The sequence below is a fragment of the Sinocyclocheilus grahami genome, unplaced genomic scaffold (assembly GCF_001515645.1).
Source record: "Sinocyclocheilus grahami isolate Dianchi unplaced genomic scaffold, SAMN03320097.WGS_v1.1 scaffold32.1, whole genome shotgun sequence".
Classification (NCBI taxonomy): Eukaryota; Metazoa; Chordata; class Actinopteri; order Cypriniformes; family Cyprinidae; genus Sinocyclocheilus; species Sinocyclocheilus grahami.
Window position 1 is genome coordinate 1,671,175 of NW_015505211.1, and position 19,452 is coordinate 1,690,626.

At 37.4% G+C, this 19,452-nt stretch overlaps 1 protein-coding gene across 1 annotated transcript in view; it reads left to right on the forward strand.

The window, feature by feature from the left end:
* The window catches only part of LOC107578537 (disks large homolog 2-like), a 238,295-nt gene that overhangs the window by 155,171 nt on the left and 63,672 nt on the right, over positions 1-19,452 (forward strand). Inside the window, exons 8-10 of the mRNA XM_016264486.1 lie at positions 7,590-7,643; positions 13,877-13,927; positions 15,190-15,314. Coding sequence (XP_016119972.1) covers positions 7,590-7,643; positions 13,877-13,927; positions 15,190-15,314 — 230 coding nt within the window. The remainder of the gene's footprint in view (positions 1-7,589; positions 7,644-13,876; positions 13,928-15,189; positions 15,315-19,452) is intronic.

Consider the following 19,452-nt stretch of genomic DNA (forward strand, 5'->3'; position numbering starts at 1 on the left):
TGGCAAATGAATGTATATCTTGCTTGTTTATTTATTTGTGTGTTTTTGTATGTATACCAGCACACACTAATTTGTATATTAATATTTAGTCAGTTGTATAATAAAATAATAATAATAATAATTCTTTTGATGTATTTTAAGCAGCCATTACTCTGGTCTTCAGTGTCATATGATCCTTCAGAAATCATTCTAATGTGCTGATTTTGAAACATTTATTATCATCAATGTTGAAAACAGTTGTGCTGCTTTTTTTTTTCTTTTGCTTTCTTTGATGAATAGAAAGTTCAGATGAGCAGGATTTATTTGAAATGGAAATATTTTATAGCATTAGAAATGTCTTTACTGTCACTTAAAAACCCCAGCACATGTATTTGTGTATATTGCGTCTTGGTAATATCTTTACCAGCCCTTTATAGTCTGCTGCACTTGAATACTTCTTTGAGTTGCTGTCTCTATGGTGTTCAACCAAGGCTGTTGTTGTTGACTTTTTCTTCTTGTGCATTATTGACGGTGGTGTGGTAGCTCTATGTATAGTTTCTGTGGCCTGAATTATTGAGAGCAGTAAAGTGGGACAAGAGCAGAGGACCTCTTTGAGCAGCACATAACACATCTGCAGACCAATCATTATTTATCATCATATGTAACATTGGATAAGCAAAGTGCAAACTATGCAGACTAACTGGCAGTCACTTTCTATTCTGCTGTATATAATACCATTTGCTGTTGTACTGTTTTCCAAAGGACAAACTGGACAAGATACTGTAGTTATTTATCTTCATTCAGTTATATTTTTAAATGCTCATGACAAGTCCTTTTGTTTCACTAGAACATATTTTTAATCTGGTAATGTGACATAACGCAAATCGATTTATAAATGTTTGATGAGTAGTTCCATTGAAGTTTACATTTATCACTCGTGCAATTTTATTCACAGAGGTGCGGTTCTCACAGCTAGGGTGAATTGCTAGCATTCATAAGGACAACTGTAATTATTCCACTGTGCTTATTAACACACATTAATCTTAGTATTGTTGGGTTACTAGATATGCCACACTGTATTAATCTTGTTTTGCCTGAATTGCAATGCACTTCATATGCATTTTTGAGGCGACAAGCCTGTTTGGATCTCATAAACATCTGCACAAAACACAATGTTAAAATGTGTCTCAAAAGACCCCCACTAGCTAGAAAAGTATTAGAGAAATCTGATGTGATGTTTTAATTACATAATGTAGCATAAACTCTGGGTTTAAACCCAGGCACTTTCTTGATCTTGTATTAGCCTGCAACTTACCTGCCCTAAAATGCTGATGTGTTGAAAACAGACACTTTTGTTTACCAAGTCCTTTCCTAACTCTGCAGAGGCATGAAGATGCTTGAAGCAGAAAGTCTGACCCAGTTTGGCTCCACAATAAGCCCTTAAGATGCTTGTGTTTGTGTTCTCTTTCCCAAACACTGCAGAGCCGGTCTGTCCTGCACCACACACACACACTTTTCATATTAAATGTGGTTTCAGACACAGCATCTTATCTCTTTTTCTTAAAAACTTTCTCTTGCATCTTTAGTCTTAAAAACACCATGGTATACTATGATATGCTGTTCCATTCTATACCATGCCTTACCATTTTTAATGTGCACACACATAAATTATTTTTTCCCCTTAATGTTGATTGAGAGCTGTGTGTGCAGTTGATTATGTAATGCCATCACCTCTGTGCTCAGCTGGGCCACGTGAGCACTGGCTGGCTGAAAGAGGCCGGTCGTGCTCTGAATCAGTGCATTTGCAAGCACTTCCACACAAATAACATTGGAAATGGGCAACAGCCACTTCAGCCGATTGTGTCTAGAGAGTGTATTAATGAACACATCAACAAAGAGTCTGTGTGCCTGTTGAAGCGCTTTTTCCACAAAGATTTATTCAAATCTGTACTTTCTAAAAGTACTTGCTATTTTGCAGTGTGCATTTACATTGAGAATAGATGATGTCTGTGTACATTGAGCTTCTCTATTTTCTGTCTATTAATGCTCTGGGGCATCATTTATAAAACTTTCCATAGATTTAATCCTAAAAGTGTACGTATGCACAAAAGCTAGATTTTGCGTATGCACAAAGCTAAACCTGTAGCACTCCTCGCTGTCTTTAAAACATAGCATGCTATAGGAAAAGTTATCAAGCGCATCCACTACAAAAAGCCTATGTCTATTTAAATTCATATAACTTTTGTTTAACTTCTGCATAGTGACTTTATGTATTGTCAGTGCTTATCTCCATTAATGAGAGTGGAGTATTTAATGTAGGCCTAAATGTGTATACCAAAATGAAAACTTATACACAATAAAAAAAGAGTTTAAAACCGTTGTTTACTTCATTACTTTTCTTACTCAAAGAAAAAGGGTTCCTCAATAGGCGGCCCGCAGGCCACATCCGGCCCGTGAGAGAAAAAGGTTTGGCCCGCGCTAATTTCAAATAATGTGGCATGAAAATTCAAACGCTGCATCAGAAAGCTACATTAACTTACATCGTGTCTACACCGGACGCGAGCAGCGCGGAGCGGCACGACGCAATAAAATACAATAGAACTTGTTATAATCAGTGATGTTGTCTCGGATGCGGCGCAACAATCATTCTATTTATAATGCACTGACACAACGTTCAAATGATATGCAATGCTTTGTCGCATCCAGTGTAGATACGATGTGACAGCAAAAACATGGCGAGTGTGTAGAAAAGAAAAGTGGACACGGAAAGTAGATGATTCAAATGTGAATGGACTGAACAGTTTTGAGTGAGTGAGTGAGTGACTGATATCTTTGTTATGGAATACACGTGTTGGTTCACAGTGAGTTCAGTTTTAACGTACAAGTTTGCTTTAAATTATTTTATATAAATTATTTATTTTCAAGATCTGAGGTAAAATATCTATTGTTGCTATTGTTGGCTATAAAGATAACACAAAATAATATTCAAACTCACATTAGTCACTTTTAACATTGAATAAAGCACATAATCATTACCTGAGATTATCACTGTCATATTTTGTATATTGCTCTTTCTGCGACGTAGCAGAAAATAAAAACCATTGTTGGCTATAAAGATAACACAAAATAATATTCAAACTCACATTAGTCACTTTTAAAGCACATAATCATTACCTGAGATTATCACTGTCATATTTTGTATATTGCTCTTTCTGCGACGTAGCAGAAAATAAAAACCGTTCCTAAAATAGAATCCCATGTCGCTTATTGTCAGGTGTCGCTGTCGCGGGTGGTTAGGACAAAAACTACATGGAAAAGATACTTTTTATCGCGTCGTGTCTGGTTGGGACACACGGTGTTACAGTTTGATCCCCCCCCAAAAAAATCTAAGCATAAAAATATTAATACTGACAAATCTAATAATTGAATCTGCAATTAGGGAAAGTGGAGAGAAGAGATGCAGTCTGGGAATGAGCAGGAACAGTTGATTTGCATGGCAGACACGGAGATCCAGATTTTTTGTTTGTTCATTTCTTTTTAATATTCAACAGGCAAAGTTCTTATATATAATTGTTATATATAATTGTTATTATTATTACAATTATTATATTATTGTTGCTTTTGTTAAAATAATCACAATTATATATATACTGTACCTTCACTCGCGTAAGCCTCGCCCACTCTTGACAGCAAAATGGATAGATATATTTGAATGACTTTCTAATATTTACAGATGAAAAATATACCTGTGACATGTCAGTTATTCACTGAGGAAAATACAACGTCTCAAATGCATTAAACAGCACAAATTATTTCGCTTTTTGCCATGGTGGATCGATTTGATCCATGATCGACATTAAGGGCTGCTTAAGAATAAGTGTACACAAATTAGTGAAATTGTGTGAACTTAAATAGTAATTTATGGAACCGCTTTAGCCCCGATTTATTTATTAGGTTATTTCAAGTAAGGTTTATGGACTTTAATTTTTACTGATGCAAATATGTTAGAAACAATGCATCGCGATACAAATGCCAACTTGTAGCCGATGCATACTTTTTTAATATCGATGCATCGCATCGTTAACTTTTATGCCGATGCGAATCTGTGAATCTTTCCATCCCTAATGTTTACACATAAGAGGAATTTGTTTTGGTGACAGAAGCTTCCACAGCACAAAAAGAATGACAGTGACAAGACAAGACAGATAATAAAAAGAATAAAAATAGGATAAGTAAATAGCAAATAACAATATACAAAAAATGTTTAAAAAATGCACAACATACAAAGTAGACAATAGATGGTGTGTGTATATGTATATATATATATATATATATATATATATATATATATATCATTGTACAATGATAGCACCACAGTGCTATTTTGTAATGATTACTTGCTGAAAGAACATAATAACTACTACCTATCACTATCTTAAATTACTCTGAACCATATTCAGTTTCATTGTGAGGTCACCAAATACTCCAAAACCTCATAAAGATAAAACGACTCATCATTTCTTGATGTCATCTTTGCTCTTCAGTGATAATCAGTCAAGGTTTTTATATTTATCTCTGCAGAAAAGTTAATAGACACCCACATCCATAGAGTTAATAACATACTGTCAGACAGAGTGCTGATGAACTTGTGGGTGTCTGATGTTAATCTAAAATAAATCTGCATATCATTTGCATATTGATGAATGCAGTTGTATTTATTTATTATACCACCTCGGGAGCATGTAATGTTTTAACAAAGACAGATTCAAATTAAAATATGGCTTTAGCATTATATAGCTCAGAATATCAACATAACATTCATGATAATTTAATAGAAATCGAAATCTGTAATATGCAAGAGCTGTCTTCACATTTATGAGTAGTAGTTTCGCAGTGTCATCCTAGTTGAAAATTGGAGTCATCTTTCTGAGTGTATGTGTCTCAGAGGATGCCCTCTTTATGACTCACTTTCTGAAATGGCCAATATTGCTCTTTGTCATTCAGGGAGACATTAAACTTCGCTTTTGCTCAATTACGTTCTGTTTGCTTTTTATTTCGGACCATTAAACTGTCATATTTTGAGATAACGCTGCAATTATCTCTTTTATCTCTTTAATGTTTGTCTGCCACGCCGTGATGAACCTCTTCAGTAGATAATAGCTCCAGCTAGATGGCACATTTCTGTTATTGATCCCACCATGTCATTCATTACAAAAACACCTTGTGTGGGAGATGCCCGCAGTGTGTACTTAAAAGTTTTGCCACTAAGGTTTGAGATGCAAACATTTTGTGTTTGTTTGAACCCTGTAAAGACTGACATATGATCTACAGAGAATGGTCAAAGTGATGCAAATATGCTGACATATTATGTGTGTTGTGTTCGACTTGAAGCAGCACTCCGCAAACCGATCGGTGTTAGACATCAAAGTAACGTGAGAACGATTCCGAAGCATCTGCTCTTTATAGCTCTCACGGTACTTTGATGTCATACACCAACCGGTCTACACAGCGCTGCTTCAAGTCGAAAGCAAGTATGAAAACAGGAAAACAAAGCCAAAACCTGGATATTTTAGGCAATATAGAAATCCTGGCCAGGAAGTGTCTGGGAAAAAGAGCACTTATGGTCACCCAACATTTACTAAAAGCCAGTTTACTTGCTAAAAAAAGTATAAACTATCAATCAGATGACAGAAGGCATGTAGTAGATTGTTTTTGATCATGTTGATAATTTAGAGGCCTTTGCACATCAAATATGATACAGTAGGCTTTATAGGGTCAATGAGGTTTTTGCCATGTGCTTTTCAACATATCTCTGGTTCTCCGACCCCTCAGTGACTGAGGCTATAGATCTCAAGGCGGGAGATGTATTGATGTAATTAGAGACAGTGTGCAGTAAGCAGGGACAGCCTCAATCTCTGCTGTCGATCGATCTTTAGTCGCCGGCTGCATCTCCCCTGGGGATTTGTGTAGTAGGTCATCTCTGAATGCTAATGCGTCTGTGATAAGCCTCACGGCCTCCAGCTGAATGAGTTTGTGTTGTGTGCTAGCCCACCTTTCATTACTTGTTAAATGTTGTGTGCCTCTAGTGGCAACAAACAGAATTACAAAAATAATGACTTTTTTCAATTAGGGTTCCTAAACACAGGTCTGCCATTGGTCAGATAAACAGAAAGCCTGCCATTAGTTGAGCATGTGCTGCTTTGATGAACTGTGGGACTAATGCAAATGATGCAGGCTCGAGTGCTTTCTGAGACTAGTCCCTTTCCTCTATAACTTTGTCATTAAATAAATCAAAATGAACAATAGAAAAATTTTTAAAAGACATTCAGTTGTGCAGGCAAAGCATATAATGAACTGTTTGGTGTAAACACCTTTCAAATGTGAAATATTAGTACATCAAAATGTTTAGAAATTGTTTTATTTTTTATTATGTATTAAAATATGTATTCCTATGGTGACAAAGTTGAATTTTCAGCAGCCATTTCTCCAGTCTTCAGTGTCACATGATCCTTCAGAAATCATTCTAAAATGCTGATTTGGTGCTCAAGAAACATTATTTTATTAATATAAATGATGAAACAGTTGTTCTGCTTAATATTTAACCATATTAACCCTGATACAGATTTTTTTTTTAATCAGGATTCTTTGATGAATAGAACGTTCAAAAGAACACCATTTATTGAAATAGAAATATTTTGTAACATTACATATGTCTTTGTCACTTTTGTGTCTTTGTCACTTATATCTGAATTTGGTTCATATGGTTCATATTTGAGGTCATATAAGGTCCACCCAAATTGACTGCATATTTACCCATTCAAATAATAATAATTTTTAATTATAAAAAATAATTGTGTCTGCGTATCATCATATTTCTTATATATATATATATATAGTTTGAAAAATGTATTTGTCAGGTTTTGTTTTGCACTTTGCAGTAGTTCACATGATTTATTCTTGCCTCCAGCACCACAGATATCATTATTACCTATAAAGGTCAAATTTAGCTTAAGTATGCAGTTATTGCACATTGAATTGTGCAGCTGTACATTATGCTGTGTAAAATGAGCTAATATTTTCTAATAAAGGCTAATGAAGGGGTTACACTTCACAACACTCAATAAAATTACAGAGAAGGTACAGAATAGATATCCACCTACCGAGATTTCTGGCCTCGCTGCTGTGTGGGAGAAATTAATGACTTTGTGTTGTCATCAGAAGCTAGCAAAATAGCGCCAGAGAGAAACAGGGAGAGACATAAACAATTTCAACATTCATAAGAACTTTTTTTTTTCTAGCAATGATCATACTCCTAAATGATGCTGTTTTTTCATCCTTCATCTAATCGATCTCTGTGTGTGTGTGTGTGTGTGTGTGTGTGTGCTGTAAATACGTTGTGTTCCATCTCAGTGGGTGTTGCTGTCGACTGTCGATTTGAAGTTGTGTTCTTCATCATGGCATCTGTGAGCTCAGCGGTGCCCATCATGCACTGCTGTATCCCTTATTAAAATCTGGGCCAGTTCATGCATCTCCAATCCACTCTGATCTTTATCTCTTTCTGTTTTCCTCTCCGTCCATCCCTCTTGCCCACCCTTTCTCTCTTTTCACAGGCAAGTCCTGCCCCAATTATTGTCAACACGGACACTTTGGAATCTGTACCATACGTGAGTTTTGATTCTTCATTTATTTATTGCATGTTCATGACATTATGCACTGCTGTGACATTGCAGATCACCCACTTGATCAGATCAGTGCCCTCATAGACTGAGTGGTGAATGAGTTTGACATCCTTTTTTTGCGTTTCATAAATTTAGTGTAATTTATCACTCTGCACAAATACGATCAACATATTCAATGAATGATGGCGTTTCATAAATCAACCAGATAAGGAGGCCACTGATTATCAGCGGGTTTAGATTAGCACAGGCTTTTCTTTTAGGGGTTTGAAATATTAATATATGGAGTCAACTGTTTTTTTGGTGGAGCATATGAGAGAGATTTGATGAATGGTTTAAAACAGGAATTGGATCAAATAAACATATTTTGCTTGGTACCTATGTAGATTATTCCAAATCAGTTAATTATAAGATGCCATTTCAGTTAGTATGCTGCCTTAGGAAGTCGCTGCCTGTTCGTATGTTTTAGATCAGAGTGAAGGAGGTAGATAAATGCAGAAGAAACATCACGATTTGAGCATATGACAGAACAGGTGATTGAAGTGAATGAAAGAACACGGAGGGGGAGAGCAGTGTTGAATCAGACACCAACACAAAGCGATAAGCACTCGGCACGAAGTGCATAGAGTTCGCAGACACAGACACACTAACAACACAGCTTGACCTTCAGTCAACCTTCAGTCAGGTTTTGTCTGTCTCCTGCAAACTCCAAAATAATCGTCTGTGTTTTTTCCTGTTTTTGCAATGAAGTCATTTGACCATGTACAGAAATGGCCAGCCATTTATGAACAACCCAAAACATTCTTTTTTGTTCTGCTTCAGCTTGTTTGTTAAGCCCATAGGAAAGATAAATCACAAATAAGATAATTTTAACCACTCAGTTGTTTCTCCTAAACGGCAATGAGATTAAGTGACGATTTAAAAGGTCTCTTCCTCTGTTACATCAGGGAAAATATCTCTCTATTGCTCTGTTTCATTAGAAGAATCTCCTCCGTTGAACATGCCTCTTACACACACCCTTCACGTTCACTGAGGATAATTTCATTTATTTCTTGTTTCTCTGCCTGCATCTCAGTAATGAAATATTAACATCAAGGCATATCCAGATCACTGTGGATGCGCCGTGTTTTAGTCAAAGCGCCGTAATTCCGTCAATAACGCGTGATCGACCATGACATCCAGTATCCAGCAACACACCTAATGCTGTTAAGACGGTTTAATTGCTTTTCTCCCTTCTTTTCCCTGCTGTTCTCAGTTTAAAGCCCACTGTGGGCATGTGTTGGAGTATGTGTGAGATTACGATGATTATGAGCTGCTTTAAGCAGCAATCTGTCTCTGATAGACCTTCTCCTAATATCCTAATACAAGAGAACAAGCAAGAGAAGATGGAGTTCTGGGAAAAGAAAACACTGATGGATTACTCCAGTAAAGCAGGTGTTCACTCTGAGTTTAGCCTATAAACACACTGTGTGCGTGTGTTCTGTGCTCCCAAAATGTAAATATCTAAAGTAGAACAGATTCACTGACCTTTTTTTTTTCCGCTGAGAACTTGAGAAAAGTCATTACTACAGTATTTAGTGTGCTGTAAACCTAAAATGTTTGATATGACTTCACTGGGATTTACCATATACTGTGTTTTAGATTTGCATACTTAATCTTCAATCTATCTGAGTTTTGTTTTCATACAATCTCTTTACAATCTGTGACGATTTTATTTAGGGGTGGACTACACATCGTATACACTCATACAAATTCATCACCTTGTAAAATAGTTATCAAGTCATCTTTATGGAGATAAAAAGACTCGACATGACTCCAGAGACAAAAGAGAGAGGTGCTGCAGTAAAGACCAAATCAAGCTCATTATGCATGTATTCATGCAATACATTTATTCCACACACACACATACACACACACACATTCACTCACCCTGCACAGTATCTTCTGTTCACTTTATTAAAAGGAACCTTGGTTGCTTTAGTGTAGATTTGCCTTAGGTTAAATGTTACGTGGGCTTTGTGCTGTTTATCAAGGAATTGTCAAGGCTAGTTGAAAATCATGCTTAAAAGACAGATTTTTCTTTGGAGTGATGAAAAAAATGAGAAATGTCTCCATCTGTTGATGATTCTGTTGAAGAAATGCAAGAGTGTGTGAAGCTGTCAGATGTAATAAGGTACATAAAGGAGTGCAGCAGACCTTAGTCAGAGAAGATTCCATATTTAATTTGATGACCATTACCATGTAAGGGAAACAGGTCAATTTAGCTCAAAGGGAATAATTTAAGATTTTAAAGGGAACTCCACCAATAATATGTAAGGGAATTAGGACAGAATCACTGTTTTACGGCTGATCACTGAGACGTATGACATCAATTCTGCAATGGATATTTGTATCCAACATATAGTGAAAACACTATTAATTAGCACGGTAACAAGGTCGGCAGTTTATACATAATATGGAGTTATGCGTAGCAATTATTAGTTGGTCACCAGTCCTTTTAGTGTCATTTAGATACATATTTACATGGAAATGAAGTTTCTTTGGCATTCTGTGGACGTAAGGATACGTTCTGTGAAGACCAGAGAGTTTAAAATGTCTGTAAGGAATTTTAGTCTGTTCTCTGTCGTGAGGTGGGGGAAGTCAATTTACGGGGCTCGTGACTGCGTTTACTATCACGTGAGGGTCATGTGGTCATCTCTTTGACCATTTAATCTTGATTACTTGCTCCAAAATTGACAATCTCCTTGGAATTGTCAATAAGTGTTCTTTTGTTTAAATGCTGTGAGCTACTCAAAGCTGCTAGTTGGTTCAGGCTTGGGGCCAGGATCTGATTTATGAACATCCTGTTGTCTTGGGCCTCTGTGGAATTCGTCTCATGTTTCAACCATGTTTTGACCATATCTTAGATTGTCTGATTCGGTCTGATACCCTACAACCAAAACGTGACGTGTAAACTCTGCTGATCACGGATTGGCTGGAGAGGTTCGTCACTACCTGCATCACTGAACTTGCGACACAAACTCAACAGAACCACTAGATTTAAATCAGCACAGCCAGCGAAGGATCGAATCCAGCGAGCTTGATAGGGCGACGCGGAATGAAAAAGATTTTCAGGAGTCGCAGCAATAGATTTTCAGGAGTCGCAGGCGGTGGAACTATAACGACATGGGAATAATCCTGCCCACTCTAAAGCTGTACTGAACTGCAGTGGAAACGCAAACCGAGCTGAGCCGAGCCGTGCCGTGTCGTACCGTACTGAGCCGTGCCGAGCCGAGTCGTCCCACATAGTGGAAAAGAGCCATAAGATACCTTATTTTGAGCAAAATCTAAGGCAGCGTTTATAATAGACATACACTACATACACACTAATGGTACACTACCATTTAAAAGTTAATGTTTTTTTTTTGAGGGGTCATATGATGCGATTTCAATTTTTCCTTTCTCTTTGAAGTGTTACAAGCTCTTGGTGCATAAAGAAGATCTGTAAAGTTGCAAAGACTAAAGTCTCAAATCCAAAGAGATAATCTTTATAAAAGTTAAGAGTCAACCACGCCTACCTAAAATGGCTCGTTCTAACATGCCCCCATCTACGTCCCGATGTGGGAAGATTTGCATAACGCCGCCCAAATGTTCACACAAATAAAGAAGGTGTAACTTTGATTCTCGCTGTAGTATTGTTGCTGCCATGTTGTGGAGATGCTTTGTGTTTCGTTATGAAAGTGAAACTACTTTGTTTGGCCTTCCAAAAGAGGACACAACTAGAAATCAGTGGCTAAGTTGTATTTATAACACTGTTCCGGAACAGTTCAACCCAAATATTCAGATGTGTGCAGCGCATTTTTTGGAGGACGAGGACGAGGACTGTTTCCTGGGAGAGTATAGCCTACAATGCCGGTGTCTGTTTCTATAAAGTGGGGCAATTCCAACTTTGCAAGGACAGTCTGGGCTTCTGACACACAGCCTGTAAGTACATTTTCATATTTAAAGAATTTGCCACTGACGATTCAAACGCAAGTTTTGAGCAGTTGTAGAGTAGCACTTGTTGTTTGTCGTTTCTCCGATCACAAATGCAGACATGGTTTTATGTTTACACGGCGTGATACGCAACGCATATAAAGACAGTATAAGTCATTATAATCTAATTATGTCCCCACTGGATGCAACAAATGCCTCGTTTGTAATGGGTTTTACTGGTTTTGTCATGTCGTGCCCGGACACGGCATCACAGTATGGTAAGGGGTGTAACATTTCCGTCACACGCTTGAGGTATTCGGCCAATCACAACACACTGGATAGCTGGCCAATCACAGCACACCTTGCTTTTCAGAACGATGAGCTTTGTAAAAATCGACGCGTTTCAGAAAGGCGGGGCATAGAGGAGAAACAATAATGTACAGTATGTGGAAAATAATGTGTTTTTTTAACCTTAAACCGCATAAACACATTTCATTACACCAAATAAACCAAATAATGTTCTTTTTAGCAACATCATATGACCCCTTTAAAGAAATTAACACTTTTTTTTCAGCAAGAATACATTAGATCAAAAGTGACAGTGAATACATGTGTTAAAAAAACTTATATTTCAAATAAATGCTGCTCTTTTGAATCCTGAAAAAATGCACCACTATTTCCACAAAGATATTAAGCAGCACAACTGTTTTCAACATTAATAATAAGTAGAAATGTTTCTTGAGCATTAAACTATGACAGGAATAAATTACATTCAAATATATTAAAATAGAAAGCAGTTATTTTAAATTGTAACAATATTTCACAATATTACTGTTTTTGATTAAATCGATTCAGCCTTGATGAGCACTTCTTCCGTTTTCTTAAAAACATAAAAAAATCGAATTGAAGGCGTCTTTTATTTGATATCACAAAGTATTAATAGATTCTCTTAAGTAAAAACAAATGCACTGTTTTACTGAGTATTTGCTTGTGCATTTTGTGTACTTTTTAGAGTATTGCATTGTTAGCTTAGCAACATGTTAACATTAAACTCAGTCTAAAAAAATATAATTTGTGTAATTCCATGATGTTGCTTTAGAAAATGGCTGCATATGTAGACAATAGATGAAAAGACAATTCACTCATTTTGAAACGGAGTTAAAATACTGCAATTGGAATATGCACAAACAATGAATATTCAGTAGACACTACAGTTTAAATCTCAACCCACTGTTGCCTAGTTTTAGACCTGTTGAGAAATCTGGTTAAGTGCTGTTAATTATGAAGCCTCCACTGTGCTCCCTTTGTAACTGTAGTGGGAACAGAGCTCATCTAGAACGAGTGCTAAAGATAATCAAGGGGGACGACAAGATTAATAAAGCATTACTGAGTCAGTGTAGCTGTTAAATAACATCCGCCTAGCTTCAGCAAAATGACCCTTTCTGCCTACTTTTAACAACGCCTTTTTTCCATTAGCTGTCAGGAATAACAGTGGTTATAGTCCGTAGTGCTAATTAGTCCACGTGGGTGTGTTTTGAAGAAACCGAGTCTTATTATGTCGCGGCCCAAGGGATATTCCGTGTTTAATCACTGCGATGGGCGTAAAAATATGCCATTCCATCAGCCAAAACTCTATAAAGGGAAAGCTTCTGCTTAAAAGTGCCCAGTTCCTGCATTGTAGTCAAACAGTCGTCATGGAAACATGACCCGCTCTGCATCGTTTGCACAAGCTGTGTGGATGAACGCGCTCAAGCACATCGTACATTCGCAAGTTTGTTTGGTGCCACATTTGCAGTGACTCACCAGTTTAATGTGAGCTTCCAAAGGCCTGCTTAAGCCAGCATGTCTGCCCCAGAGGCCTGGTCCCATTGTACAAGCAGGTAAATGATTATGGATTATAGTGTCCGAACTCACATTTAGACAATTACAGCTCATGCGGTGAACTGAATAGATACGAGGCTCAACGTCTGCTCAAGATGTATGAGAGCCCCGTTCCTGATTCATTCAAGGAGAATGAGTTGAATGCTGATGTTTTTAAGAGGTTATTTGACATATCATTAATCTCAGAGGTTTCAATTTAGTCCTTTAGCTCTCACAAAATGTTTTGAACTGTTATGAACCTCTTTCCACACCATTTAGCTGTTGCCGGTTTAGGATGTCATTGTGGCATCACAGTTAGATATTTCGTGTGACGGTTAAATGATTAATACCCTCTTTGAATTGCATCTCCGAACATATCTAATGGGATTTTTTTCCCCCTCCAATAGGTAAATGGGACAGAAATTGAATATGAATTTGAAGAGATTACATTAGAGCGGGTAAGTGTCTGTCTCTCTCTCTCACAGTACACATCCATAGATACGTAGACTCAGAGTTGAGTTGAGCACGTCATATTTTATGCTTGTGTGGATTCTTCTGCCTGATAATCCAGTCATTCACAGCTTGCCTTGTGAGCATGATCTTGAAACATAACCATCAAACATGACCAGTTACAGAATGATCTTAGTTTGTGATTAGTAATGTCACAAAAGTCACTATGTGGAAAAGCTCTCAAAAAAGGGAAATTGCCTGACCATAATATTAACAGTCTTCTGTCAATGCAATACTTCATCTAAAATGTTTTCTTCGAATTACTATTAGAAACTATTACTGAAGCTTTAATTTGGACAGATTTCACAGAACCCTCTTAATTGGGCCACTGTATATGCTTTATTTGCAAGTGAAAGCCTGGGGTGCACAGTAGAGGCAGTGTGAGAGAGGGAAAGAGAGAGCGAATTAGACGGCTGCAGATGACATTCTGGCAGCTGCAGTCGGATCCACATGACTAGACACAGAGCACGGACAATAGCAAAGGTCAACTAGACCAGAGGGAGCGCAGATTTGTCCGACCCTGGAGCCAGGAGGCTGAGAGTGTATATTCAGGGGCTCCTGCAGACACAACTGAGATTACAAGCTAGAAAATTGGATACAAGCTGAGGCGATAACTCTGCTGCTAGGGCTGATCTGTTATTGTCACCCATTTCTCTCTCTCTTTCTTTCACTTTAAAACCATCTCTCCACCCTGATGCTAAAGTTTTGGTATTGCATTTTCGTAACTTTGCTGTTCTATAAAGCAGATACAACCTTTGCTAATCAGCAAAGATGAATTCTCCTTATGATCCACTTTGTTTAAAGCTTAAAAGCCTGTGTATTATACCAAGGCAGCACCCTGGAGAGTCCCATCATAAACAATTCACTTCAAAATATTAGCCTGTTAGTCTATTTACATCTCAGAGATGTTAAATGTGGCTGTAGCCCACAGTTGTGACAGGTTTTGATTTGTGAGTTTGTGCTGCTCAGAGGCGCATGGCGTACCAAACTGTAAACACTGATGAGTCATGGGTAGCAAAGTGCACCTCCTACAAAAATAATGTTCTCTCGCTTCTCTCTTTTCGTTCATTCTATTGTGGTTCTGTTATTCAGGCTCTTTTCACTGAGGCAAAGGTCTAATATAGGGCCAGTCCATCTTTCATATATTCCTCTGTGTGTGTGTGTGTGTGTGTGTGTGTGTGTGTGTGTGTGTGTGTGTGTGTCTCCTCAGGGTAACTCAGGGTTGGGGTTTAGTATAGCAGGTGGAACAGATAACCCTCACATCGGCGATGATCCTGGGATCTTCATCACAAAGATCATCCCTGGAGGAGCGGCGGCTGAAGATGGCAGACTCAGGTGGGCTAGTGTTTCGTAGCACACATTTGTTTGTTGTGTTACATGCAAGTTTTGTATGTCAGTGCTAAAAATATAATGCACACTTAAAAGTAAAGGTTCTTTATTGGCATCTATGGTTGCTTGAAGAACCTTTGACATCCATAAAACCATTCAGTTGTACAAAAAAAGTTATTTTTAGTGGAAAAAGGTTCTTTAGACCATTCAGATGTTCTTCACACTAATAAAAAAAGTGTTTCTTTTAAGAACTGTTCACTGAAAGGTTCTTTGGGGAACCCAAAATAGTTCTACTATGGCATTGCTGCACAAAAAAAATAAAACTTTTGGAACCTTTATTTCTGAGTCTATGTAATGCACTTATTTTATGTCCATTATTGAAGTGATAATGAGTTTATTTTTAATTTTTTGATCAATTGATGGATGGTCAGAGGAAATAATACTGTTACTAAGATTTAGATAAATTCAGTAGATCACAAAGTAATTTTCTTTTTTTCTAAACATAATGACCTCGCTTATTGCTCTGGCTTCGTAGAGCAATGTCTTTCTCTCCTCCTCCCTCGCTCTGTTTCCTTCCCCCCCTTTGCCTCTCGCTGCTGTAAATGATTGAAACATGGCTGTTTATCACAGTCCTAATGTCTCTCTGGAGAGCTGAAGTACTTGAAGTTTTCTGCTGTCTGCCACACACTCTGACCACGAGGTACTTTAAAAAAGGTACCATCTGCGAGGTCTGAGGTGACGTGTGTGGGTATAACGCATAGACCTGACCAAATCACTTTCAGATCATGTCAGTCTTCCACAGGGTAAAAACAAACAAGTATGCATTATCCATTTTATGTCAATATTCAAGATTTAAAGATTATTTTCTTGATTTTGTGAGAATTTATTTTTAAAGAAATATTTTTGTGACACCTTACAGAAGGAATAGTAAATGAAAGCAATGAAATTAAAGGGATAGTTTACCCTAACAATTTGGATTGTATCGTTTACTCACCCTCATGTTGTTCCATACCTGTATGACTTTCTTTCTTTTGTGGAACTTACAAGATATGTGACCCTGGACCACAAAACCAGTCTTAAGTCGCTGGGGTATATTTGTAGCAATAGCCAAAAATACATTGTATGGGTCAAAATTATAGATTTTTCTTTATGCCAAAAATCATTAGGATATTAAGTAAAGATCATGTTCCATGAAGATATTTTGTACATTTCCTACTGTAAATATATTAAAACTTAATTTTTTATTAGTAATATGCATTGCTAAGAACTTCATTTGGACAACTTTAAAGGCAGCCTCAGATTCCAGATTTTCAAATAGTTGTATCTCGGCCAAATCCTATCCTAACAAACCATACATCAATGGAAAGCTTATTTATTCAGCTTTCAGATGATGTATAAATCTCAATTTCGAAAAATTGACTCTTATGACGGTTTTGTGGTCCAGGGTCACATATTTGTATATTTTGACAGTTGTCTTTGTTTTTTGTTTTCGGTTTGTTTTTTGGCTAAGTTTGCAATCAAAAGTTTTGATGAATATTAATTTAAATATTTTTCATTCCACGAACACTAAATTATCTGACACGGTCCACATACATTTTTCACATAAAGGTTTAATTGATATTGGTGAGCTGTGGAGTTTCTGTTCCTGGCTGGATGTGTTTGAAATTTATGTCAGGGCCTTTCAGGAGTTGATTGAGAGGGTTGTTTTATTATAGGGAAGCATAATTAGATTGTGCTGGAGAGATAGCATATCTTCCTGTGTTTTGTATGCATGTGTGTGCAGCGCTCCGAACAGCAGCTGCGTGTGACAGCCCAGTCTGAGCCTTTTGCCCTGCTCTGCTCCATGACTTAGCTGTTTTCTTTTATCCTCTCGTTCTCAATCAGATCTGTCAGGGCTCGGAGCATCACCAATCCTCCTCTTGCTTGTTTTCTCTGGGCAAGTTGCGCCACTTTAACGTTCAGTATTCTGCCTTATGCCCGCAAGCGTCTTTCTCTCTCTTTCTCTTTCCATTCCCCTTCCTGTCCACCCCATATTCTGCATTCTCTCTTTTAAAAGAATACGACACTTTGAACATTCGCCATTAAGCCGTGATAGATTTATTGTGAGTTGGAGGTGAACAGCATTTAGAGAAGCAATTACATTGTGTATGGGGTTTTTTTCAGCTCTACCCTTGTTTGACTTTGGTAGTGTTGGAAGCGGAACGGTCTTTGGATAAATCATGCACGCTTTAAAGATTGGAGGTGCAAAGGAACAGAAAGTTGTATCAGAGATTCTATATCGGATAGAGTACATTTATGATCAGACTTTAATGACCTAAATTGGGACCAGTGACAGGAATAAGCCATTTCTGTGCATAGTTAGAGGAGAGGGATGCATGGGAAAACGACAGGATGCTTATGTTCAACAAAAACAAAGAAACGTAATTTAAAATATATATAAATGTATTACAATTAAAACTTAAATAATTTATTATATAGTTTTATATTAAAAATAATATAATAATTAACTAAAAATAAAAAATCATATTTGATAATATGTTTGTGTATGTTATTTAAGTATTTATATACTGTTATAGTTTTTATTGATATTTTGAATTAGCTTTTTATATATATTATATTCTGTTTTAATTTTGATTTGTTTAAAGGAGACATATTATGCCCCTTTTTACAATATGTAATATAAGTCTCTGGTGTCCCCAAAATGTGTCTGTGAAGTTTCAGCTCAAAATACTCCACAGATCATTTATTATATAATTTTGAAAATGCCTATTTTGAATGGAAGCAGAAACACGCTGATTTTCGGGCCTGTCTCTTTAAATGCAAATGAGCTGCTGCTCCCCGCCCCCTTTTCCAGAATAGAGCTGCGCTATTACAGCTGGTACCTGCTAAAAAATATCTGTTTAGGTTCTGATTAGCATGTTTATTGCGCGGAAATCATGTGTTTTAAATCATATGAGTTTAAACTTCTGATATACGGTTTTCTGGGTGCACAGCACACGGACAGAAAGCGGCTGTCACAGCATGTGAGTACTAAACTAAGTTCTCATTCACACACAGGTTTATGTTAAAAACACACATGAGTTACAAAAAACAGTCGGTTATGTCTGTGAAGGTAAACGGCTGGGAAATAAATTGCATGTTTATTTTAGATCTGTGTGGCAGGCAGCAGCAATACACATTAAAGGTTTTTTACCTAGGCTTGATTGTGTTTATGGGGTGCAGTCTAACGTGTTAATGCTTCGTTTGTTAAAAAACGCATTATTTTTCACAGGCTCTGATTGGTTAGCTAGCCCAGTGTGTTGTGATTGGCAAAACCGCCTCTAGCACGTGTCTAATCGTCCCGCCCCTCAACATAGCGTGCTCTGGTTGTATTATAAACAATGACGTCGTCTATATTGCTTATCAATTTGAGCTCGATTGAGACGCAGAGGATATTAGTGAAGAGGATCGCGCAGAACCTGTGCAAGCACGGCTTTTAATGGTAGGCCTAAGATTTTTGTTTGTTGTTGTCTCATACTTTTAGATACGCTGTTATTTGTAAATGCTACTGCTTCTGTTAGCTTTTAATATACGGTTTTATTCTGATTAAAGCTTTAATACAGTTCTGCAACCGCACGCGCGTCCATGTATAACGCTTCTCATAGCTATAGTATGTGAAAATAAGTGTATTCACTGAGCTGATGATCTGAATGAGAGAGAGAGAGCGTGTGCAGAGCAGGGCGACGCGAGGAACAGTATTAAGAACCGCTGGTTTTGAACATTGATTTTGAAACTTGTGAATCCATTAGAATCGTTAGAAGACAGAATCGCGATTCGTATATGAACAGGTTTTTACGTGCACCTGTAGTTTTCTCTTCCTCTTCTCTAAAGCAGGGCAGCATGGCCCCGGCCCCTTTGCGCGTGTTCCCGAAGGCGGGGTTTATGTAAAATTCTGGGTTCTTGACGTAACGGACCCAGGAAGTAACTCGTTGTATTCCCTTACCAGTCGTTTTTGTTGGCATTAAACTGCCAGGATTTTAAAAGACGATAACTCCGTTTGCATTGAACTTTCAGCTTTGTAACTTTGCAGATACTGTTTATGATCAAACAGCAACATTTCACACTAACTAACATTAAAAAAGTGAAATCGCAATCAACCACCCCT